Consider the following 25458-nt stretch of genomic DNA (forward strand, 5'->3'; position numbering starts at 1 on the left):
CTCCCCGCTCCTTTCCCCGTGCAATGGGAACCCACTAGGAACCCAGGTACCCTGCAGTGAAAGGCAGTGTCGGTGCCCCCTTGTTCACACTTCTGCCTTTGTTGGAGGATATGAAAAGAAAAACAACCTGCTCAGGGATGTGCTGGAGCCCTGTGCCTGCTGCTCTCAAGTTGTGCCACCTGTAAAGCAAAAAACCTTCAAGTGCTTGCGCAGTTACTCACATGATTAAATCTCTCTCTTCCTTGTGTGCTCTCAGACAACATTGAACACACAATGTTGCTTTTGGATTCAATATCAAGGTAGACCTACAGACAGCTGGACCATTAAAAACTGTCAATAGATATGATTTTGTCTGAAGATGGCAAAGCCAACCTACTCTGTGCTGCAGCCTAGCATGAGCCAGACACACACAAACTGACTTTTTAACACAAATGTGAGTTGAAGGTCCTCCACACACTTACGTTTCTCCAGTTCTGGGGCAGCCTCATTTCCTTCATGGGCCGATCTTTGGTTTATAGGGTCTTTATTAGTAGAAACCATTTTTACTGCTTAGTTGGGAATATTTTTTGAAATTGATGATGTTTATGTAGTAGATGGAGTCTGATACTGAATTTACTGGAAGGATGTGTTCCTTATTCAGACAAGTTTGAAAGAAAGATCTTAGCTTCTTGACTTGCCAACTCCCATGTTTTTCAGGATAGATCATATGTCAAATTCTGGCCTTTAAATTCTCATTGATTTCAGTGGAAACATGTCTACACATCAGAAGGTAAGTGCTGGCAAGAGTTGCAACATGAGCTTAAGATCTATTATCACAGGGGCGCAAGAAAACAATGGAAGATTTATAGACATATTGGAAACAGGGCAGGACAGCAGTCTGGAGAAATATGTGTGTATGTCATGTTTTGTGGATGTGAAACATCTTGCCTTCAGTTGGACTTTTCTCAAATTTGGACATGCACACGGACAGTGAATGCTGCCTGAGATCCTGCTGGATCACCTGCCTAGAACTCCATCCCCTCGCTGGAGCACTCCTTAACTGCCCAAGCCCTGTTTCCTGGGTATTTTCATCTGGTATGGCCAGATCTAGGATCTGTGTACAGGGGGGAGGCTGACTCTGGGGTTCCTTCAAAGTCAGAACCCCATTTTTTCCGCAAATAACTCAATTGCCTTTGTTTTCATTCCCCCCACTACCTGGCTAGAAGGCATAGTGACTCCAGAAACTTTCTTGAAAATATTGCCTCTTTAGCAATATTTTTTATGAGGACACTATTACAACAAGGATACTAGCGTAAGGCATTCAAAATTAGTGGAAAAACACAACTGTTAGTATATGCATTATAAACAAGACTAAATAAAAAGTGATGTAAGTTTGAATAAATGCAAATAGAGTTTTCAGAAAAGCAGTGGAAGTACCTTGCTTTTCTCACATGGTTCCCAACCTGCATCCCATCCAGTAGGTACACTGTGTAATATCATCTTTCAGCGGCTTCCTGCTGCTACTTTTGTTTTGCTACAATTGTATGAGGTTCAACAAGGCCAAGTGCCAGGCCCTGCACTTGGGTCACAACAACCCCATGCAATGCTACAGGCCTGGGGAAGAGTGGCTAGAAAGCTGTCTGGCAGAAAAGGACCTGGGGGTGTTGGTTGACAGCCGGCTGAACATGAGCCAGCAGTGTGCCCGGGTGGCCAAGAAGGCCAACAGCATCCTGGCTTGTATCAGGAATGCTGTGGCCAGCAGGAGCAGGGAAGTGATCGTGCCCTGTACTCGGCGCTGGTGAGGCCACACCTCGAATACTGTGTCCAGTTTTGGGCCCCTCAATACAAGAAAGACATTGAGGTGCTGGAGCGTGTCCAGAGAAGGGCAACAAAGCTGGTGAAGGGTCTGGAGCACAGGCCTTATGAGGAGCAGCTGAGGGAACTGGGGTTGTTTAGCCTGAAGAAAAGGACACTCAGGGGAGACCTTATCGCTCTCTACAGCTACCCGAAAGGAGGTTGTAGCGAGGTGGGTGTCGGTCTCTTCTCTCAAGTAACAAGCAACAGGATGAGAGGAAATGACCTCAAGTTGCACCAGGGGAGGTTTAGATTGGATATTAGGAAAAATTTCTTCACTGAAGGGGTTGTCAAGCACTGGAACAGGCTGCCCAGGGAAGCGGTTGAGTCACCACCCCCGGAGGTATTTAAAAGACGGGTAGATGTGGCGCTTAGGGACATGGTTTAGTGGTGGACTTGGCAGTACTAGGTTAACAGATGGACTTGATCATCTTAAAGGTCTTTCCAAGCTAAACAATTCTATGATTCTACTTAAGCAGAAAGTCCTAAACCAAAGCTCTTCAGAGTTTGCTTTGTGCCAGGATCTTTTTCTGCACTTGATGTCTTCAGAAATCCTTTTGCCATGTGTGTCTCTCATAGTCCTGAAAATCACAATGATCTGGTCTTTGCATCTCATGTCCTACATGACAGGCACTGTCTTGTTCCTCTCTCCTCCATAGCAAGGAACACCCGGAGTGTCATGGTTTTGCTTTAAAAAAATGTTGGTCTGAAAGAGCCTGCTGTTTCTCTTGGCATTTCTTGGCTTAAGTAGCCTTTAGATAAATCAAATCTTCCAACACAGGAAGCACTTGAAATAATCACTCTTCCTCAGTGCAACCCAGCCCTGCACTACACTTCTGCAGGACATTTTTACTGCTGTTGCACACAGTTGTGCTGATTCCTCCTTTCCCTTTCCCTGTCCCCATCACATCAGCACTCCCAGGTGGCAGGACTGTCTCTGCAGCACAGACTGCCCTTCATGAAAAGCACCTTTCACCCCAGCTCATCTCCTCCAGCCCTTGAATTGCAGGGGTATGGCTGTTGGGGTGTACCCCTGGGCGTTGGGGTGCTCCCAGAGTCCATCATGGCATGGGGTGCCCTGGGGGAAACAGTCCAGGCCAGGTCAGGATGTCACAGCTCCCCAAAAAAAGGCAGAGTTATTTCAGATGTCTTCTCTAGAACTGTTATGACAAAAGTGCTTTTTCTTAAACTATACCATAATGCACATGCAGGGCAGGAATGGGAGTAACTGCTGCCCAGAAACCCTTACTCCTGCCTTCTCCTAATTCCCAGGTCTCTCGCTGGTGGGCAGGGCTCTGTGTGTGTGTGTGTGCGCTTACTTAACTCAAGAAGTATATGAAGTATTTTACAGTCCAAGGGAGGCAAAGTCATGCCTTCACAGAGCACACAGTCTTCCTTTTGCATACATAAATATCTATTGTATTTATTGTACAGACACCTACTCTGTGACTTTTTTTTAAAGTTTTGGACAGTGTAAAGAAATGCTGATCTTGTGAGGATCTTGTAGGGCTTCTCTAATGAAAATAATAACACCTTTTATATAACACTGTGTGTGTCTCACTGGTTTATGAGTGTGATAAATTGTATTTTTCATGCATCTTTCACTATGTCACCTTCACTCTGCCAGAGAATTTGTCTCCATTCTGTACAAAAACTAGTGTTCTTTCACTTGTGTTTGTGTACATGTGTATTTCAGGCACAAGTAAGATAGTATATACAGCATATAAATAGTTAATCATCTTGTCTGAAACTTTTTTTCTAGAGGCTTACATTCCTTTAAACCTACAAATCCTCAGGGATTAATGGTGAAAAAAATCAGTCTAAAGCTGGAAACAACTCTAGAAATTTGTTCTGAACTTCTTATGCTGAAATTAAGAAGCTATTTCCTCTGAAAAACCATGCAAGCAACAGGTATTGAAGATTTCTTTCTGACACTGAATATGATTTCCAAATAGCAATGACAGTGACTGGGCAGTGAAGAGCTCTTAGACCAAGGGAATTTCCCAGAGACCTTCAGAAGGCGGCACAGGCTGCCTCCTACTGCCTTATATTCCTGATGAGAGGCTGGTACTTGCCTTACGCAGTTTCCAGGAATATCTCCAGATGGGTTTCCCAGCATATCTTAATGGAAATGTCAGCTCATCATTTCAACAACTGACTATAATGAGGCTCTGAAAAATGCTGTAGTTTGTGCATTTCTTTCAGCACGGAAACATTTCTATTCAGCCACGGGAGAGCCATTACAAGGGCTGTTCACCCTTGACAGCTCCATCAGGGAGAGCCTACCATCAGATCTGTTACATGATTGAAACATCCTTGATGAGCATTATTCATTTTGAGAGATGACCCAAATACTTTAGCCACGACCCTTTTTGTCTGTGGGTGTGGAAGCACTTTGCCTTGTATGGAAGCAGAAGGGTTTGTGGTTAAAGTTCAGGCTGGAGCAGCAGGGGCGGCTGAAGCGGCTCACTCCTGCACACGTGTGGCACAAGTGATATTTTGCCCCACGTGCTGTTTCCTCATGGTGCCTCATCCTCTTCAAAGGCATATATGACTATCTGTAAGCACCATTCCTAGATGCTACAGTGAAAAGCATGATACCAGTTCATTCAGTGCTTAACTTCCCTGCTGAGACTACCGATGAAGCTGCTAATTAATTCTAATTGTCATGGGATTTTTGTGTATATATCCTATATTTATATCTTGTTGGCTTTTACATTGACATTTTATGAGATTAACCCATTTTGTATGCAATTAATACTAATAGGGAAAAAAAAAAAAAGAATGCAGTTTCTACAAAGCAATTAGCCACAGAAAATGATCTTTTACTTACAGATGTGTTCATGCGTGTATGTGGCCGCTATATTAATAGTCTGGATAATATTGACCATGGCCCATTTTAAAAAAGGGACAAACAACCTTGCATTTTGACTACCTGCAGTATTTTTCTGGTGCAAATCTGACCTTCAGAATTGATCTTAGCCAAATGGCTGTAAGAAGCTGAGATCCTGCCCTGAGAAACAACCTGGAGTAGAATGTCCCCATGTCCATGCCCTGGTTTTCTTCAGATTCTCCCATCAAAGGCATGGGTTTGACCCTCACAGCAGTACAGCATCAGATTGTTTCTCCATATGCCTTGGGGGAAAATCTCCCATCTTTTGCATTAATATTGCTGAAGAATCCTCTATGGATTTGGGCAAATGATGTATTTACCTATTACGCTAATCCTTCCAGCTGTTGTGATTCTGCCTCACCATTTATCGCTGGAGGGCCATGAGTCAGTCCGACTGTACAGAGCTGGCTGACGCCGTCTTACCTTGAAGAAGGTCATTGTGGATCCATCTCTAACAGCCCCATACTCTATCTTGGTTTGCTTTGCCAAATCATCTGCTGAATCAATGGGGGATTCCATCCTCTCCACGGTCAGGAAGGCAGCCAGGTTGGCAGTATAGGATGAGATTATGATTAAGGTGAAAAACCACCATATTCCTCCAACTATTCTGGTAGAAAGAGCTTTGGGCATCAGCTCTGATCCTGTTACAATATCATCAAAACAATCATATTAAAATGAAGCTGAAAGGTGCCTTTGCTGATACCACAGACTGTTTTTAGGCACGGAATGCTTTTATGAGCTGTAGTATGATAAAATGATTTAAACAATAATCTCACAGATGCACAGCTAACATTTATAATGGTAACACACTGTGAAGGGGATGTGTGTCATGATAGATGACAAATGGAATTATCCTTGGGTCTAAGCCCCATTACATCTCTGAGCTAATGCTCATTGCAATATTAACCTCTTACCCAGCAAGCTACACTAGTATTTTTGTCCATTTCCTCAATCCCTTTTTGCCACTATACTGTAATCAATTTTTTAATCAGAGATATTTAGCAGAATGTTTTTCTGCTTACAAGCTACCTGGCAAAAATACAAGAGAAACCTGCCCTGTGCATCCTATCGACATACCTAAGCAGAAACAGGGTGATCAATACGGTTTCAGTGAACTCATCAACCTGTGTGAACCTGAGCTCAAAAACCAGAACACGTCTTATTACAAATGTGTGGTTTACGTTTGAAAGTTCAGACAGTGAATGGAGATATCCTTTGGATCTACAGGGCAATGCAAAGTTTTGGGCAGTGTATTTAACACTCATTATTGCTGAAAAGGTTTTAGCAGATCTGCCTGCATGTCACACTGACAAATATCAAAGTGATCTGCCACTGTCATAAAACCCCACAGAACAGCACAGTGTTAAGTGCTCGGCTTCTAAACAGCTCAGAAAAACTGTATTTAAACCATACAGGTACTCGTATTTCTAAGCATTCTGATGCAAATTTTGTGCTGTTTTTCCTAGAGGCATCCCCATTGAACATAGCTCATCATGTGGGATTCAAGGATCTGGTTCAGCAAAGCACTTAGGCAGCCACTTGCATACTTTTGACTTCAAAGTTAAGCCTTTGCATAATTATTTTGTTGATGAAGGATGGACTTAAGAAAGTACTTAAGTGCCTGTGAACTGAGATCTCAGCACATAAAACTTTTGATATGACAAACATATTTCTATTACTGGAAAAATTTGTTGACATATTATCTCTCCCCAGCTATTTAATGATTTCTGTAAGAAATTTGAACATTACAGAGAACATTTTCAGACTTTGCAAAAACTCTGAATGAGATTTTTGGGGCAAAGACAAAAAAAGTAAAAACTTCCCAAACAACCAGCAAACAGATTTAACTTAGCTTTGTAAATGTATAGACACATTTCTTAAAGGTCAAAGCTAAGCATAGCCCAAGGGTTTGGGTAGGTTGACAGAATTGCCAAACTGCGAGAGCAGATGCTCTGCCTGTGCAGGCCTGTGCAGCCCTGGTGCTGCACAGATTTCAAATTAAGCCAGCAGTCTAAAAGCAGAAACTCTGACTTGAAATTTTCAAGTCCAAATATACCCATTTCAAGAGCTGTAGCTCTATCTGGGTTTATGTTTGTGGTCTGTTGTGCTTTCTTGCTTTTCAGATTAGATTTTTTTTTCAGTACAATGAAACCTTTTCCTTTTATGTATTGTTGCTCTCAGGAAAAGTGTGTGTTTATTTCTAAGCTGGGGTTGACCTGCAAAAGCTGGCTTCTAGGAGTGCTGATTCAGGTCATCCTGAAGGTATTATTTTTTTGTAAGCTTAGACAACTATACAAATATAATTTCTACACTTGGACCCTGATGTAATACCTAGGTCTGACACATGCATCCCAGTAATGCATAATAGCCAGATACCTTGCAGATATCTTAACAAGCAAGCATGAAATCTGCCAACGCAGCCTTACAGCGGCACAAGAGAGTAGGCGGAGAAGCCCTGTGTGCTGAATTTGTGGGGTGAGATGCCAAACATCCTGTGATTTCCTCTAGCAAAAAGTTGTTTGTGAAAAAGCAGCAGAATACGTTCAGGTCAATTAAGCTCGAGATGCCAGAGTCTATTAATTATGCAGTGAGCTACTGTTTTGCTTTGGTGAGGTGCTGAGCACACTCTGCTCCCAGCTGAACCACACGGGCCCAGCATCTCTTTTGATCACTCCCATGATTATTTCAATGTTCACCTTTTCGAGGGCCTTGATTCCAGCAAAAAGCATTAATATATGCTCCATGCTTACTGACTTTGCCCTAAGCGCTCTCCTTAATGGGATAGTTCTGGTCTGACCCATCACCTGGCTGAACTGGGGCTCTGATGGGTAGCCTGCCTTTCTGAAAGTGATCGTTTCTCTGGATGGATTGGATGGAATGTGCCCTGTTTGGATGCTTTCAGAGTATGCATAAGACATCTGAGACTTTCAGAGGAAAAACAGGGGAAGTAACGTCTAAATAAAAACGTTGCTAGCAAGACTTGGGGTCAGAGACAATACTTGCTGGAGTCTCTCTAGTGCCTTTTTATGGCAGACATGACAGCCAATCCTGATCCAGACTTTGCTCACGCTCTGTAGAAAAGAGAAAGTCTGATCATCACATTTTAAAATTTAATAACAAGTGGCTTCCAATCAAGCATAACAAGCAGCTGCTGCCAACAACAAAGAGCATAACGCTAGATGCAGAGTTTCACAACCATTCACATCATGTTCAAACTCTTCACGTTAACAATGATGCACTTACAATCACACGCACCACAAGTTCGTACACGGAAACATTTGTGTTGCCTTACAAATGTTTTTTTCTTTCTTTCTTTCTTTCTTTTGTTTTGTTTTTAATCTTCTTGAAAGACAAGCAGAGTCTGGTTGGGGCTGACTGTCATGTACCCAAGGTAGTGGTAACGAGCTGACACTGCATCCCACAGTTTGCTGTGGATGATGGTAAACTCCAAAAAAGGCAGTACATTGAAACACAAAATCCTGGGGCACTTTCACACACAGGGCAATCACAGTTATATGCACACACCTGCCTGATACTGTAAAACCTCAGCCTGTGTTTTACTGATAAATTGGAAGGAAAACAAAACAAAAAAGCAAAACAGAACAGCTCTTCCTTCATCCAACCTCCTTCAAAGTCATTTCTATGAGGAAGCTCTATATCCTGTCAATACATTAGTGCACCAATAAAAACAAGTGCATCTTTGGTACAACACAAACTTCATTCTCTACCATATGTAGGAAAAAATACTTCTCTTTTTTTTTTTAATGCTACTCATGTCTGTTAAAGAGGGAAGAATAAAATGTACCTGGATGAATGCAGAGGTGGTTTTATATTCCTTACTTAAATGTTTAAGGATTTAATACCAAGGTACTGCTGGGCTTTCGTCTGGATTGCCTTTTGGTTGTTGTCATGGGTGGGGTTTTTTTGTTCAGCTTTGATTCATCTTGAAATGTTTGTCAGAAAATATTTTCATTCTTTTCAGTGGACCACAGTTTTGGTCAATAGTGATTTAATTGGAAACCTTAGAACACACATGCCATAAATGTGTTTAGTACACATATTTGTTTGACTTCCCATATGGAGTAAGCTTCACTGCCCTTCCTTGTCAACTGAGTAAAATGTCAGCTGTTTCCAAAATCATCAGCAACAGGGACTTGTGACTGGGTTAAGTTAATGCTTCTAGGGTTGGATGCATTTACACAAGGATGGGACTCATACCTGCAGAAAAGCCATAAAAAAAAAGGTTTGGTTTTGGTTTTCAACAAAGTGTTTGACAAGTGCCAACAAACTTAACAACCCTTCTGAGGAAAGAGCATCTTTTTTTGTTTGGCAGTTTAAACAGTTTTTCTAGGGTAGCTAAGGCTATTACTCTTTCCTTTGGGATGGAGCCCAACATTTTCCTGTTGCCAAACCTGTTATACCAGTAAACACAACTTCAGCATGAAGTACTTCATATCCCTCTTGTGATTATTTTACATTTCAGCTCCAGAAACTCCCGTGTGACCCTGTCCGCTTCCCTTCCTCTCAGATGCTTCCCCACCTTCCTCCTGCTGCAGCCCTACTCTGTGTTTCCTAGGTTCCCCTCCTCTGCCTGTTCCCTGTTGCAGTGGCACGTTGTTTTCTTCCTTTGTCTATTGCTTAGTTTCTGAGATCAGTTTTACAGTATATATATTGTAATTACAGAGGGTGGAGTTTACCAGCACAGAAGCCCTTGAGCAGACTGTGGGACGTGTGCGATAACAAAGTGTAACCGGTGTACCTTGCTGCATGAGAGCTCCAACTCCAAACCAGAAACTATTTAGTAAAGTAAAATTGTTTTCCACCACATCTGAGTCTGGGTTGCACGGGTGGGGGTTATACCATTCATATGGTGTAAACCTGTGGCAGTTAACAGAAACAATCTGTAAACATCAAATAGAGTACACACAGCGGCAGCAAACCTGCTGAACAACGCACAAAGCGAGGAGGTTAATGAAGGAAACAAGAAAAAGAAAACCTCAGCTGAAAGGCTGTCCGCAGGACGTCTCGCAGCTGCCTCGTGCAAGCTGTGGAGCAGCGCTGCGATGCCAGGAGCCATTTTCACAGTCCCGGATCCAGCACAGGGCTACTCCCTTACTCTTCCCGTTCTCGGGTTAAAGCCCTCAAGGGTGAGACTGCTGCAACGCCCCACGGCTTCCCTGCCTGCACCACTGACAGACAGACAGACAGACATTTGCAGGGGCTGGGGACAACTGGAAGCCACATAGCTGCTCCTTGTTAAAGCATTTAGAAAATAATGAAGGAGTAGCAGCCCTCTAAAGGCAACCATGGTTAGCTGTCTGTAGTTGAGATGCTGAACGCTGAACATGCTCTCCCTTGCGCAAGGCTGCCGTGGCAGTGGAAAGAAAAGGCTGCCGATCCTTTGGAGGCGTTCAGGAGCAATCGCAGTGCCTGAAAGCCATAAGGTCACATTGTCGGCATTGCAGGGAGAAGATTAAGCAGAGGATTACCTTTAACAGAAGAACTCTGCTCTATTCCCCATGCACTGTCCTGCAACTGCAAACCGTGCCCCTTCTCTGCGCGACACGTGGCAGAGTTATGTTAAGGACTGTTTCTCCCCAAGGTACATTGCCTGCTGTTGCTTCCCGCTGCTGCGTGGCTTGCTGCATACTTCCTCATGAAGTTTATGAATATAGCTTTAATTGACAATGTCATGCCAATACATTTTAATCACTGTTTCAACAATATAATTAAGCATCGAATTTATGCACGGTTGCAAGCAGAATGCCTTGCTTAGCTGAAGTAATGAACTCTGATAGTAATGAACCCGCTGACTGAAACAGTATGTAGCTTAGGATGCTATTAGCTGCACAATATTACCATTACTAGCATGATAGTGTTAGGAATCATAACAGAAGACACAGTTTTCAGGTTCAAAATACAACAGTTCTGCATACACCAGTTAAAAGAAGAGCAATCACCAAGTTATATGTTTCAAATTTGTGCTAGAATAATGGAACCCACCATTGTGTAGTAACAAAATTGTTCCCAACTCAGTTTGTGCACACGTGGGGAAACACATCCTTAACAAGAGACCCAGAATTATGACCTGTAGGTTGCCTGAGCTGCCAACCACCATAGAAGTGAAGAGGTCCCGTGCTGAGTGTTCACCCACAGGGTCCTAGGCTGTTAACACGGGACAGTAAGAAGATGTCCAAATAACTCTGACTGACATCAGTGGGAAGCCCAAGGCTGGGACCTTGCATCATTTCAGACAACCGTGTTTAGTAGGTTGGAGACAAATACCTCCATCACCAAAAGAGCAAAAATGAAGTTGCTAGAAAGTGGCAATGAAGCACTGGCAGCAAAACTCTTACTGCCAGACTGGAAAGATTTTTATAGCACTGGGTATATATTTTAGTGTTGTACTAGGATATATATTTCTTTTTCACCTTGAAAGAAAAGCTGATTTTCTCATTGTTTTTCTACTGCTGTGCTGAGCTCTAAGAAGAGGCTGGCTTAGAATTCTGCTTGCTTTCACTGCTCAGGCCTTCTGTTTTACTGGCTATTTTCCCCTGGTTTTCTCCCTGTCAGACCTTCAGCTAGCTATGCTGAGTTTTCTGATAAAGATGAGATGCTCAAGGTCTCATAAGCACCTTTTTATATAGGCTCTGCGTGAATTTATTCACCACTGATGGTTATCTCAGCTACCTATCTGCACCATCATTGACATCAACGGCACAGCTGATACGGCATTAGCAGTAAAGGGAAGAAAATGCCTTGTTCATTCACTGCCAGTGTACTTAGGAAAAGAGCTTTCTCAGTCTGTAACCCTTCACAGTGATAGAAACGTCAGTGTTTGTGTTTAAAAATTAATATAACAATAACAGGGCTACGTAAGGCTCAAAGACAAATGAGAAATTATTCAGCTGCTGAAAAGTCTGAAGAAATAACATGAAGATTATCCCAGTCTATGAAAATTATTCCCAGGTATTTGTCTTCCAGGAACTGATGTCAAAATACTGTTAACCATTTAATTTACTGTGGCAGTGTTAAGTGGATGCTTCCTGAGGTTCTTAAAACCAATCTAACCACTATTTGCTGAAACACTTGGCAAATCTTACAGAAACATTGACATGTTTGGAGACATGAACAGGTCTAGGTATGGACTATAGGAATGGCTTAGCTTCTTGGAGTAAATTAAAATTTATAAAGTCTAAAGTAAATTAAGATTACATGTGAACACAGTTTTGTGTACTTCAGCCTATATAGTCACGATCCAATTAGGCAGTGGTTTTAGGCATCAGTTCAAAAAAAGCATTTATGGCAGGAAAAAATTAAACATTCAGAGAATTGTATTAACGGTCTTGCTGAACTAGTGTGTTCTTCTCCTCTTTTCCTAAAATAGGTGGGTTATAAGAATGATATGCAAACTTGATATATTTGTTACAAGTCGTGTTTTGTGCTGTGTGTTATGAATGTGTGTGGGTCTATACCTCTAATGACATTTAAGCCTTTTAGCTGATTTTAGCCACATCTGACAAATAGGTAGAGGCCTTAGAGGTTGTTATGCTCATGCAAGTATTGTGAAACATTGCAGGAGTAGCCCCACTAGGAGAGAAGCTGCAGATGAGCTCACAACTCATTACGTATCAGTTAATGCGCATGGGAAAGATCACCTATAAATCCTTCAGCTGCAGGGGAAGCAAACACACAGACAAACAAACTTCAACTGGCGATCACAATCCACCATGAGACACAAATCTGTAGGGAAATCAGGCTTCATTAGTTATGCTGCTCCTGGAACTACTGCTTTTTAGAAAGATTTCAGAAACAAACCATAACACAGTTACACAGGGTGAACCTATGAATTTACCCAAAGGCTACACTGTGATTTGGAGTAATATTTAACAGCCAAGAAAGAAAAGCAAACAGGTTTCACAGCCGATGATTTGTAAGCTCTGTGCATTTCCATTTGGTTTGCTCCTGGCTGTGCGTCTGCGTGTAGGCAGCTCTGGAGGAGACAGAGGACCCTGATGCTTATTTATTCTTGCAGACTTGATGATGTTATTTTAAAAAATAGAAGCACAGAGGATAACGTGGTCTTTGTTTTTCCTTCCGCCTGTTCTGAGGTGCAGAGGACTGTGGGATGTTTTTAGTCTTGGCACACAACTGCAGAAAAGTCAATCTGTCACAGTCGAGCAGATTTAATATTAGTCATGAATGAGATCATGATTTGCGTACAGTAAGAGTTATTATTTATGGTACAGTGAGCCACTGCAAGAGCTTGTGGGAAGTCATGACTAATTGTATACAGTCCCATAGCTGCCAGGGGTGGATAAACTCTCTCTTTTACCTAGGGCCAACACTAATAAGTTAACCCATGACCTCTCCTCCTCTAATTCCCTCCTCCTTCTTCACATTCTCAGCAATTTAAAGGCAAAAGCAAATCCCACAAATTTCTGTACTTTGGTACCAGTATAAAAACATGCAAACAAGCAAAGTGTTCACATATGTTGTCCACCTGGAACAAGGGTTGTTCAGTGGACCACAGAGAAATGTATGTCCGAGGCCAGTCACTCTCAGCAGAACTGCTCATGTGAATAAAGGTTTTGCAGGGCTGCATCTTTTGATTAAAAGAAAACAGTAAATTGGAGGAAAAGCAGCAGGAGCTTAATTTGACCTGTCTCACACAGAAGTGGAAGTCAGGCATAAATGTGTTATATTATCAGAATTAATCATTCAGATTACAATTATTTTATGACCTTTGAATGAGGTATATATAAGCATGCATTGGATAATGTACATTATTGCTGACTTCTTAAAGTTGAATGTAATCATTTGCAACAAAAACTGCAGCTTTTCTGTTACTTTTGTTGTGATGTGAATGTATGGACTTCCAGTGTTACATCACTTCGGTTCTTGTATTTCATAGTATAAATGTTTTCTTGGGCTGTTTTCCATACACTTTATTTAGGTGGGATATATTGTTGTATATGCAAAACAATATATAATGGAAATGGGGAAAGGTTTCAGTAGGGATCCTCAGTAAACAGACCCAAAACATGAATCTCTGTGAAGCACTAATAAAAAAAATTATGTTTTAAATTATAAAAAGGAAAAAATTAAGGATAAGATGAGATCAAATAAACAGAGTTGGAAATGAAATTCCAAGGCTGCTATCTGATGAAAAGGACAATAACTATGCCAGTTCAGAGTCCAGATTTATTCAGGAGTATAGAAAAAAGTATGCCTCAAATGACCAATTTCCTCTGTCAAGTTTCTAAGTTCATTTTCTTTCATGTTTAGTTTGCTCTTGTTCAAAGCTCTAGTGCAACTGACTCCCAGACAGTGGTCCATGGTCTCTGAGGCCATGATAAGTAACTTGTATCTAGTTTGTGAAACCATATCAGCTGTCTAGAGTTTTTAAGGTAAAGTTCAATGATAAGGCTATAGAGGGCTCTGCTGGCCCTCTGGAGATGTGACTGTGGCCCACTGGTCCAGAAACTTTGTGGCACACCTCCCTTTGAGAACATTATGAGCTTTGGCCTCATTTGGAAGAGTGGTGTGTACTTGCTTCTTTCCTGCTGGTTTTGAATAGGACCATCACCTGGAACCTGCCACTGACAGGTAGGGTGCACCTCAGGACAACACTGGGAGAGAGCCTTCGGTATACATCATCTTGCCGAATGTCCCCTCTGGTTCCCAGTTACGTTATCTTGTATTTTCAAGGGGAAATTGGCTGAGCTAATTAACATCCTTCAGCAAAAATATGTTCACATCCTCTTTCTTACCTTTTAACTGTATGCACTGTTAGTGGAAAAGAGAAGTGCCTACATGCAAGTAATATAAACTGCTTTTCAACATGTAGTCTGCTGAGGTGTCGTGTACTGACAAAGACAGGCTGACACATTTCATCGGATATTTCTCTCTGTTCAGCCCTTGAGGAAAGTAAAATTTCATCACATTGCAATATATAAAAGTGATAGCAGTCTTGATGTGAAAATACCAAGAGACTTTCTAGAATGTTACGTTTTAGGACCAGATAAAACCCTTAGGATAGTGTTATACTATATTTAATTTGCAGACCCCATGCATTACCTATGGGAGGAGAGGCAGTTAATGTGAATGCATCTAAAACTACGTCTTCAACTTACCTTGCAATGACAAAGAGGACACAACTGACTCCAAGGCAGGCTAGGAGAACATACATCCAAATATCAGGAGAAAGAGGGTTTAAAAAGGAGAAAACACCAGGGTTTGTCCCATTGGGCTTCCGGTACAAGATACTGATTCCCAGCGTCATGAAGGGCTTGGAAAAATCAATTACTTTCTCTCTTACATAGGTAATAGTGAGAGGAGCAACAGCCAGATCAGCTTTCTGAAAACACAAATGGGAAAATACTCATTCTTTTTCATGTTCAGCAAATGCACTACTATTCCTTCTATTTTTTCCCCCAAGTATTAAAAACTAAACCAAATTTGACTATATATCTGAAGTGTGTGACAAAATTCAACATTGTGAGGGTATTGTTTGGTACATGACAATCTGTTTCCTCTTCTGCAGGCAGAGGGGTATTTGTGACTTGCATGTGAGTAGCAGAGGTATGACAGGGACGTGGGGCTTGGTCCAGTGCAAGAGGGCAGACTGCGAGCGAGGACTGCCAGTGTCTGGGCAGGGACTACGTCCACAGATCAGCGGCTGCCGCAGGGCAGAGGTGAGCTGGAAGCTCAGCCTTTGCTGTTGGCGTTTGTAGCCAAGGGGTGGGCAGGACCTGCGCTGGCTCAGTGCCCGCTGCCCCACCGCAGATGGAGGTTGCCCCCAACACCCGCAGCCTGTTGGTTCAGACATACTGACATGACTTCCTACTCTGACAAATGGCAATAAAGACAGACCAGTGGCTCTAAAAAAATGAAAACTAAAGCAAAGATTTCATTTGGGCTGGCTTCATATAATATACCACAGATTAAAGGAGAATAAAGAGAGAAGGATTCAATCTTACATGATCTATGAGTTCCTTGACCATCCCATTCCACTCTCCTTTGTCATTCTGGGCTCCATATTTACCATCAGAAACTAGTTTGACCTCATAGATGAAGCCTAAAATATTTGACAGCTCCTTTAGTAAATCCAGGCAATAACCCTCAAATCTGTCATTTCCATACAAGGGCTTGTCAGACTTCTTGTACATAACATAGGGATCTTCCTATAGAAAAAGACAGTAGACATGTAGCAATAGAAATGAGGTTTGTTTCAGATTATATCAGTTTCTCTAAATTATGTTAATATTTTATGGATTGCAGTTAGATGGAAACCAGTAATTTACTGTGTCCATTAAAAGCTGTTTTAGGTGTGTTAACAAATTGACTGAATCACTTAATGATAAGCATAAGGCCCTAATTTTCAGTGGAACAGACCATTCATAACTCCCAGGAGCTTCAATTAAAGTAGTGCTTAGCAGCTCCAAAATCACACCCAAGACCTGTACTCTACATTGGCCAACCCTAAGGGACAGGAAGGGATACTGAAGGACAGAGAAGCCTAAATAACAGAAAAAGAATCATAAGGGGAACTAAACTTTTACATTCTGTGAGAAATCTTTATTGAAAAAAATCTTCAAATGCACAAAATAGCTCTGAGGTGAGCAGGTATTCACATGATAGAATGGAGAACATCATAGGTAGGTTGCGAAGTACCTTGTTGCTTTTCTTTTTAAAGGATATTGGATAGAAGACAGTCTGGGCAAGCAGGTTTCTCCTGTTTAATGTGGCAAAAGACCTCTGGCAATAGAAAAGGAGTGTGAAGGGAGCCTTTGAGCTCTTTCCCTCCTCCTGAGGAATTAGGCAGAATAATTGAAAAAAGTGGCATTACTGGCCATGGAGAAAGCACCACAGGGCAGAACAACTCGTGAATACCCAGTTGCATATTTTCCATTTATCATAGTAAGAACATACCTCAATCTGTCTATCCACTGTTTGCTACTTTCTTTCAGTCCTCTTCATCTCATTTTCAGTAAAAAGGAAGGCTGTATAAGCACTGACTACAAAGCTGAGTATTTGTGTGTATTAATTCTTCTGGGAAGAAAAGTATGCAGAGTTCGTCTCTGAAATATTGAAGTAAGCTAAACAATTTTGGAGGTGGAGGTTCCTGAGAGTCTTTCACCGGCAGTGGGGTATTTTTGAATCAGTCTTTTGGATAGATGGCTGTGTATGTCGATTCTGAGTCTAAATCAAAAAATTTGCTTGAAAACAGGCTAGTTTAACAAAACATTGTTTAGTGTGGAGGAAAACAGCCGTGGGGTGCAGGGCGGAGGTGCAAAGGTGACCGCGGAGGCCCCGCAACCCACCGTCAGCAGTGCCTGCATCAGCGCAGCTGATGGTGTCACATCCGCCCAGCGAGACTTACCAAAATGGTGGTGACAATAAGCGTCCGGTTAGCCAAGGAATCCGTGATGTTGGTCGATTGGCCCTTATTGCTGTCCGTCATGTTAAGGCCACTATATGAGTTCCAAACCCCAATCTGCACAGAAGAGAGCAGGTGAGCAGCTGCCCGGCTGCAGCAAGCTGAAATATTTCCCTAAATGCTCACCGCCTAGGAAGAGTGCACTGGCTCTAGTCACCACAGAAAGAGACACCAGCAGTACAAAATGCTAGAGAAGGGAAATGGCCGTAGGTCTGAGTAAGGCAGCAACATCAAATGGCTGATTTAGAAAACACAGGGAACATACTGCCCTTTCAAAAGCAGGTGGAAATGAATAAACTGTAAGAGTATAAGGCATGTCAATACAGTGGTGTATTGGCAATTTGCTATAAAAGTGGAACATGTTGACTTTGTTTCCTGCTAAAAAGTGTCAAATGTCTATTTTTATGATTTTTTTTTTTTTATTTTTGTAAACAGTAGAATTGAAACATATGGCAAGACCTTTCTTTTCCAGTACAACAGATTAAAAGCTTGAATAAGTATGTTGAAGCAGATTGATGGATACACTGGCCTCTTGCTTCCGCTGTGCCTTCAGCAGGTTTAGCAAAGATTATTCTGTCATTTCTTGACTACTATATATGACAGAGCTAGCAACGTGATACCATTTCACCCACTGATCAGTATTTGCTCAGTAAATATAAGTGGACAAAGGCAAATTCCTTTCTAGCCCCAGAGATAGTGAGGAATTGCAGTATTTAATGCCCAATCCAAAGCCTCAAGGGAAAGATCTTCACGATTTCAGTGGATTTGGATCTACACCTTGTGAGGGCAGAAATTGTAACCACGTTGATTTATTTAGACATATATTTACTTAACATAAATGCAGTCTGAAAGCATCTTCAGGTTTTTTTGCCTTTAAATTTACGTATGCAGTGTGGCTGAGGGCTGTTGTGAGAAAACTCCAGGCAAGGGGCTGGCTCAGGCAGTGGAGTTTGTATTGAACATTTGTGGAGAGCACCAGACGGATGGCTTGGGGGTCTGACATTAGCCATCCACAGAGCCCTTTACGTTGCCGTGCTGCTCTGCCAGCATGTTGCAGCTCTACCCGGGAGGGATCCGCTTTCAGATCTTCTCTGCTGGGATTGCCAGCAAAGCTGCCAAGTAAGTCTAAGACAAAACCCGCTGACTTCTCCTGTGTACTGAAGGTCTCTATCTGCCATAAGATGCTCAGTCATTTCAGACCCAGGCTGGACTCTTTTTCTTTGGTCGTTAACTGAGGCAGAGATGGTGTTGCCTTCGTACCAAACCCAGCAGATTAGTTTGTGCCTGCTGAGTGTGGATTTGGAGTAATAACTGTATAATTTCAAACAGACTTTGTGTTTGTGTCCCTGGGTGCCATTGCTTTTGCCTTTTGCAAACTTTTTTTCCAAAGTGTGCTTAATGGGGTTAGTCATGCCATTTTTTTTAATAATTTTTTCAAGTGTTTATCGGTCATTCCCTTTGTTTCCAAAAATAGATCAGGTTGGGAAACTGATCTGGAAAGTACACACGAAATAAAATGTTGGATATTATGATAGCCTGTGCCAGGAATATAGTAAATAAGCAGTGTCCTTGAATTTGCACCAAGGTGGCTGAGTTAATCAAAAAGCTGTTCTGCTCATTGTTACTGACTTGATATGCTTTTATCAGCTGGCAGCAGGGAAGAGGAGAACACCCATGAAGAACATGGAGCGACACAGTCACAGTGCATACAAAATACACCAGGAGACCACTCTAAGTCTGTATAAAAGAATGACACCGCAGGTCAACCTTGATTAGAGCAATGGAGGAGGTCAGAGGGGCACTGGAAGAATGAGGCCAAGGTAGTACATCACTATGGTGAATCCAGGGGATTTATTGCAGTTTAGTGACAAGTTTGAGAGGTGTCATATGCCCTTCTCAGCAAGCCTGTGCTCTGAACCAATTGTAATTTGGTTTAAATCAATTCAGCATAACACGAAATGCCTAGAGTCAAAAGCGAGATTGGTTCAATAGCGTTCTGCATGTCAGGTAGGATGATCTATTCACCAGTAATGAGGGAAATGGGGTCCTTTGTGGCTTAGCCTGATTCACTGAAGATTAAAACAAGGTTATTAAGTATGTGCTCTATAAGAACACAAAAAGTGTGCTATAGGATGTTTTGCGCTGGTCTACTCTGTAGCATTAAAATCCCTCTCAAAACAACACAAAACCAAAACCTTTTTAAACTGTGTATGTGTGGGGGGTGGGAAATAATAAGATCTGTGTGAAATACATAAAAAAATATAATTCTAAGTGTTATAGAAATTTTTATCTTGTGACTCCAGAACACTTTAAACACGGCAAATGCAGTTGTTATCTTCTCCTTACAGAATGGCAACTGTGGGTTGTACCTCCAGTGGGGATCAGCACATGGAGATGCTGGTCTCCAACTTCCACTTCAGTGCTTTATCCACCAGGCAGAGTCACCTCATTAAAAGAGGGCTGAGATTCCTGGCATAGTTTAGAACTTTTACAAACAAGCTTAGTTCCAATTTCCATGTGTTAGTGAATGACAGTATCCACTTAACCATCTATATTATTTTCTGTAAGGAGCTAATAACACAGTTGTCAAAATTTTGAGTCAACAATGCTTGAACATTGCCTGCACAGTACGCATTTTGTGGGAGGCAAAAATATCCCAGCCGTGCACGTTAAAACGGTCCTTGCTGCTGATGCTAATACACATTCAAAACGGTGCAAATATACCACTCATGGTGAATCTTAGGTGAATCAGAAATGATAACAGCTGAGAAAAGTACTGCTTTTGCTGTAGCCAGGAGCCTCTATCTAAAAGGAGAAAAGCACAGCTCCCAAGAAAGAAAATAATAATTAAAACAAAATTTTTGTGAAAAAGCTGAATCCTGACAAGATGCTTTTACTATTTGGAATTCCAGTGTCTCGACTTGGGATGAAACTTATTCTACTGGAAAAATTCATACTCTCGGATTGACTGTTGTCTCTAAACTGCAATATGAGGGTCACTATCAAAACCCAAAGGATGAGTCTGAAGACCCAGCCCAAAGGTTTTTTGCATCACCCATCTGTGTACAAACCTTCTTCCACACTTTATATAAATGATTAGAAACCTCGCCAGCAGCCTTGGTACAGAGAAAAATAAACAGAGTGCTTCATTAAAAATTAAAAGAAAACCAGTCTGGAGAGCTGTGTGGGAGCAATTACATTTAAAGTCTCAATTAACCCATTAGCAATTATCATTCGGAGTCAAGCCAGTGTACGGAGAGCAAGGGACAATGCTGCCTCCAGCTGACATGAGCCCGTGGTGTTACCTGTGTTAGGGATTTTTGGACACCCACAGCAGCCACCTCCCAGGCTGTGGTGGAGGGAGCCCTGCGGTGTCCATTGGGAGGCCACGTTTGCTGGCTGAGGGTTGGGGCAAGGCCATCCCGCCTCCCTCCAGGACCCTGCCAAGTCCCCCTCAGTCTCCAGCATGGGCCCCAGCTGGTGGTGGCAGTGTTCAGATGCCAGCAGCGGCGCCGTCCAGCTTTGGGCTCCTTCCTGTGGTCTCCGCAAGTCAAGGAGCACTCCCTGCCTTACACCTCTGCATCTTCAGCAGAATTTATAAGTGGTAAAGTAAGGAAAACAAGATATTTTGACACGGGTTTTTCAGTTTTCTGTTTGTTTGTTTGTTTGTTTGTTTTTCCCAGAGGCATGCTTCCCTTAGTGTCCTGAAGGAATGTGAATTTTATTTGTTTTTTGTTTGAACACAGAACCAGTTTCTGAAATTGTATCATGCAGAACTTTCTGTTTTCAAACAAAGATGCTACAACTCACTCAGTCCCCTGTAGTCTCACCATATCAGCACAATTTATGACAAGCAGTTAGGGATGTTAGGGAAAAAGAACCAATCTAATCTCAAAAACATGAGGCATTTTTAATATCTCAACTCTTGATGAGGTTATTACTCAAGCACCTTCTTTCCTCTCTCCTTCATGCCACATTTATCAGAAACAGTACATGTAAGATAGGTCTAGCTTTTATCTATATATATGAATTTACCACACCAAGTTGCAGTGGCAAGAACTGTCAATAATGTGCACTTAAAATAATTATTTCCATTCAGATAATTATTGCCAGTCCCAAATTCCTATCCCACACTTAAAAATGCAAGGTACACATTGTAAAATAATTAAAAAAAATATTAGTAGCTCTGTTTTAACTTTGACTTAAATAATCTTATGAATAGCAGTTTGTACCCCAAGCACAGGAGGTTCAAGCTGAGGAGAATGGACTTTCCTACACCCCTGCCAGATTAGATTTTTGTCATTGTTTTATGAAAGATCTGGTTACCTTTTCTGTTCCTTCCTCCTTGAGGCTAATAATGTCCAAATCAAAATCCTTCCGTAAGCCATCCGTTTTGTTGAAGGTTATGCGCCCTGTCAAGCCATCCCACCGTGCCTGTGTGAACACAAAACCACTCTTTCCTGTAACAACTAGTAGGAAATACTCTGAAGCCGTAACAAATACTGCATTTTAAATTAACCGTAACATTGAATCACTTCCAAACAGCTTTTTAAACATATGTGGCTTTGTTACTTCGATAAAAAAAAAAAACTTTCTTCAACTTTTTTGTTATTTAGTTTCTCTTCAATATGTTTTGCATTTTACAATCAGGCACAAGTTTGTGACAGTTTATATATATTGATTTACATATGCCTAGTACTGTATATAAAAAGATATACTGAAGAGAGACAAAGAGAGAATAAAACATGTACTACATGTGCCCAAAGGCAGGGCAGTTTTGCACTGCATAAGGATTCACTAAGAAATTAAAAAAGGAGTCTGCTTTGTCCAAGCTTTGGGTCTGAACCTTGGAGTACGACAGCCTAAATCCACCAGCCTCGCTGGAGTGGTCCTCTTTACCCCAGCCCAGGACCTTTTAAGTTCTCTGTGATGAATGGGTAACAAATGGCTGAATGGGAGTCCCCAGAAGGCCCTTAAAGAAGGAAGGTAGCTAACCATCCCAAATCACCAAAGCTTTTTCAACACTTCAGTTATGCATTTCCAAGTCTCATGTGACAGATACTGCCTCTGCTACTCGGGTCCAGAAACCCAGATTTTTCCAGGAAGAGATAAACAAAAGAAGGGCTTTTGTCATTCTTGCTTGATTTCCTGGTCAGGTTGTGGTTAAATGTCCCCCACCAGCATTGGACTCCTAATCTCCTGGACTTTGCGGAATTGTTTCACTAATCCCTACTCAGTTTGCATCCCCAAGGAAGAAGACACAAGTTCCCAAGTAAGCAAATGAGGTGTATCATTCCTCATAGGAGTGCTGCCACTGCCTGTGCTCACAGGTGTTGATGGCACAATGATGATGGCTCTAAAAGCAGGCTTTCAGGAGAAATTCACCCAGTCACAGAGACCTAATAAAAACTTTGTAGTATAAGGTACACGCAAGTCTTACATTCGTGTTTGAAGTACAGCATACAAGTTGCATATGATCGGTTTTGGTCCAGGCAACATTTTACTCTTCTATCATTATTAAGTGAAATCACATTTTCCTTGTTTTAAATGTTAGCAACAGGAGCGAGTCAAAGTGGTGGACTTTGTACATCAGTCTGTATAGCCATGATGATTCCCTGTGCTGGCGAATGCTTCTACAGTGCAGCAGGATCAATGTCCACAACTAACTTCTTCCTCAATTGAAGTTTTCTGTATCTTGTAAGCTTCCCAGCCAGCTCACTTTCTTTTAAATGAGATATATCTGTCTCTCATATAACCTCCATTTTGTCCCCAAAGCTGAAGCTTATCTATGAAAGAAAGTATTTGATGGATTTCAAACTGCAGATGATTTTTATAACCTATTTTTGGGAGCTCCCACATTAGATTAAATTCTTCAAAGATACAAGAAAGGCTGATGATAAATGATGGCATAATTTCTTTATGTGTCAGCCATATAATTCTTAAATCACAAGCTTTTTCTACTGTGCATTGTTATTTGCTTCATTTAATTTGTTGTAGACGGATGACATAAGGAAAATATTAAAAGTCAGCAGACTTACACAATGGTGTCTCCCCTTCCTGTTAAATCTAAATTCTAGCAGGATATAATCTGAGATGCTGGGGTGGTATCACCATGTGTCTCAGACAAATCTGGTGCATCTAGAATTTTGTGGAAATACAGCAGGATTTTGAAGCATACTTAAGTAAAATAAGAATGGAAAAGCACAAATGCAACAAATTTGCTGGGAGACTTTCCATCTTAATGACGAGGGAACATATGAAAATCTCAGCTGCAAATGGTGAAACACTTGTGGTTTTGTATGCTGATATAATTAAGATAGCAGGAGGGAACACATATAAATGCATTTCATTATATAATATCTCTTTTCTAGTCTGTCTTTTTATTACTCTGACATGACCCCCATCTCTTATTCATAAAGATGGAACATTTTTTAAAGTATGATCTTTAGAGATCAATTCCTCCTCAGAGGGCAATTTGCTTCTGTGAAATGCTCACATTTATTGATTACATATCAGATGCTCAGCTTCTCTGCTAACGTGATATGATCTTGAATAAAGGAACCAATATGTTATTTTTGGAAATGGTATCAGGAGCTTGCATCTCCATTCTTGTAAAAAAAATTTCTATGGTGAAGTGCTAGCTCACTTTTGAAAATAGCTAGTGGTGCTTCTACCCCCACACTAAAAAAAATGGAAGGAAAAGATGTTACAAGCTGCATAGGTGTATGCTTAAATTTGAAGGTAGCAGAGAAGTGCATATAGCCTTTGTCTAACTTAAGTCCCACTTAGACCATCAAATAATGACCCAAATATGACTTAAATTATAAACAGGAGTCAGGGGGGATTTCTCAGAAGAGTTAAACTTAAATGTTGAAGGGGTTTTCCAGACTCTAATTGTGAGGTACAGGCTTCAACTACCATTTGAATTCTAAATTTAATTTCTGGGGTTTATTTTATTTACTCTAAATAAAAATAAAACATTTGGGTTTGAGTCCAGTGAGCATAATTTTATTTCTGACTTCAAGACATTTGTGGTGCCTGTGTATGTAGCATGTCTAGACAGACAAGTGATGTTTCTTGCCTGATCAGAAACAAAAGTTTTCCTTAAGAAACAAAGGGAAGGATGAGCTAGGAACCTACAGGCCTTCCAAAGTCTATGTGAAACTTCCAAGCTTTTAATACGATTTGAGTCCCAAAACACCACTGCCTGCTGCATGCAAAGAAAGTGAAATTGCCATTGCTTCGAAATCATGGCTGTATACTGCCACTTCTAGATGCATGTCAGGTAAATCATGGATGCGAGTGCCTATTAGGCACCATGTTCAGGCAAATAGAATAGGCAGCAGTTGCACAGTTCTCAAATGCAATTAATGAACAGAAATGAAGCAGCACTTTCTGAATAGTCAGAAACCGCACAACTGTTTAATACAGCAAAGAGATTTCATGCTTTTATACGCAAGTTTTATAGCAATTTTAATGTTTCTAGTGACACTCCGTGTTAAATGTTACAGGATATCATAAAAGTTGAATTGGAACCTAATCATGTAATTCATCAAAAGAAATTGCTTTTTTGCACTCTGTCCTTGCTTTAATATTAGAGGAACTAAGGGCACAATTTGAAACTCTTAGGGAGAGAATGTATTTTCGATTTTGTTTGTATAATTTTGAGTAGAGCTTGCAGCTTAATTAAAAAATGTGATTTTCAGTGGCTTCTGTTTCTAACATCCTTTGCTTGTCTTAGATCTCATTTATGCAAGGTTGCAGGCTGCCTCTGACTACAGAACCGTAAGGAAATGCTGTTCTTTTTGGACTTTGGTTTGCAGCAGTAGGACAATGCAGTGTTCATCTGATGTTCAAAATAAGGTCTGACATTCTTCAATACCATGTTTTATCAGATAACTATTATTCCTATTTCTAAGTTTTAAACATTTGATGACTTTCTCCTGTTTATTAAACAAAATGGGGAGTTAACCCAATATGTTGGTTTCAACTGGTAATTGAGAAGCAAACCATACAGGACCAGCAGCTACTCAGACCCTTTCTTACTAAGCATTGAAAATGTAGTAGATAGAATAGATTACAGACAAGTCTTCAGTCATCTCTGAAGGCTGTCAGGTATCTGACATGGCAAAAATATCCAAAGCAACCTAATTAAAACTGTGAAACTTTTTATTCTTACTACTTTAAAAAATTAAGATCGTGAGTAAACTACAAACTGAAATCTGGGGTTAAATATTCAAATTACAATATTGGTTTCCATATAAATATATTGATGGAAAATTATAACAAC

The 25458-nt window shown here is 41.1% G+C and overlaps 1 protein-coding gene across 1 annotated transcript in view; it reads right to left on the reverse strand.

The window, feature by feature from the left end:
* GRIK1 (glutamate ionotropic receptor kainate type subunit 1) overlaps positions 1 to 25458 on the reverse strand; it is a 75494-nt gene that overhangs the window by 12731 nt on the left and 37305 nt on the right. Inside the window, exons 7-12 of the mRNA XM_075721060.1 lie at positions 21495 to 21602; positions 17112 to 17225; positions 15709 to 15912; positions 14863 to 15086; positions 9486 to 9604; positions 5150 to 5367 (exon numbers count right to left, since the gene is read on the reverse strand). Of these exons, the coding sequence (XP_075577175.1) occupies positions 5150 to 5367; positions 9486 to 9604; positions 14863 to 15086; positions 15709 to 15912; positions 17112 to 17225; positions 21495 to 21602 (987 nt within the window). The remainder of the gene's footprint in view (positions 1 to 5149; positions 5368 to 9485; positions 9605 to 14862; positions 15087 to 15708; positions 15913 to 17111; positions 17226 to 21494; positions 21603 to 25458) is intronic.

Source organism: Pelecanus crispus, chromosome 1 (assembly GCF_030463565.1).
Source record: "Pelecanus crispus isolate bPelCri1 chromosome 1, bPelCri1.pri, whole genome shotgun sequence".
Classification (NCBI taxonomy): domain Eukaryota; kingdom Metazoa; phylum Chordata; class Aves; order Pelecaniformes; family Pelecanidae; genus Pelecanus; species Pelecanus crispus.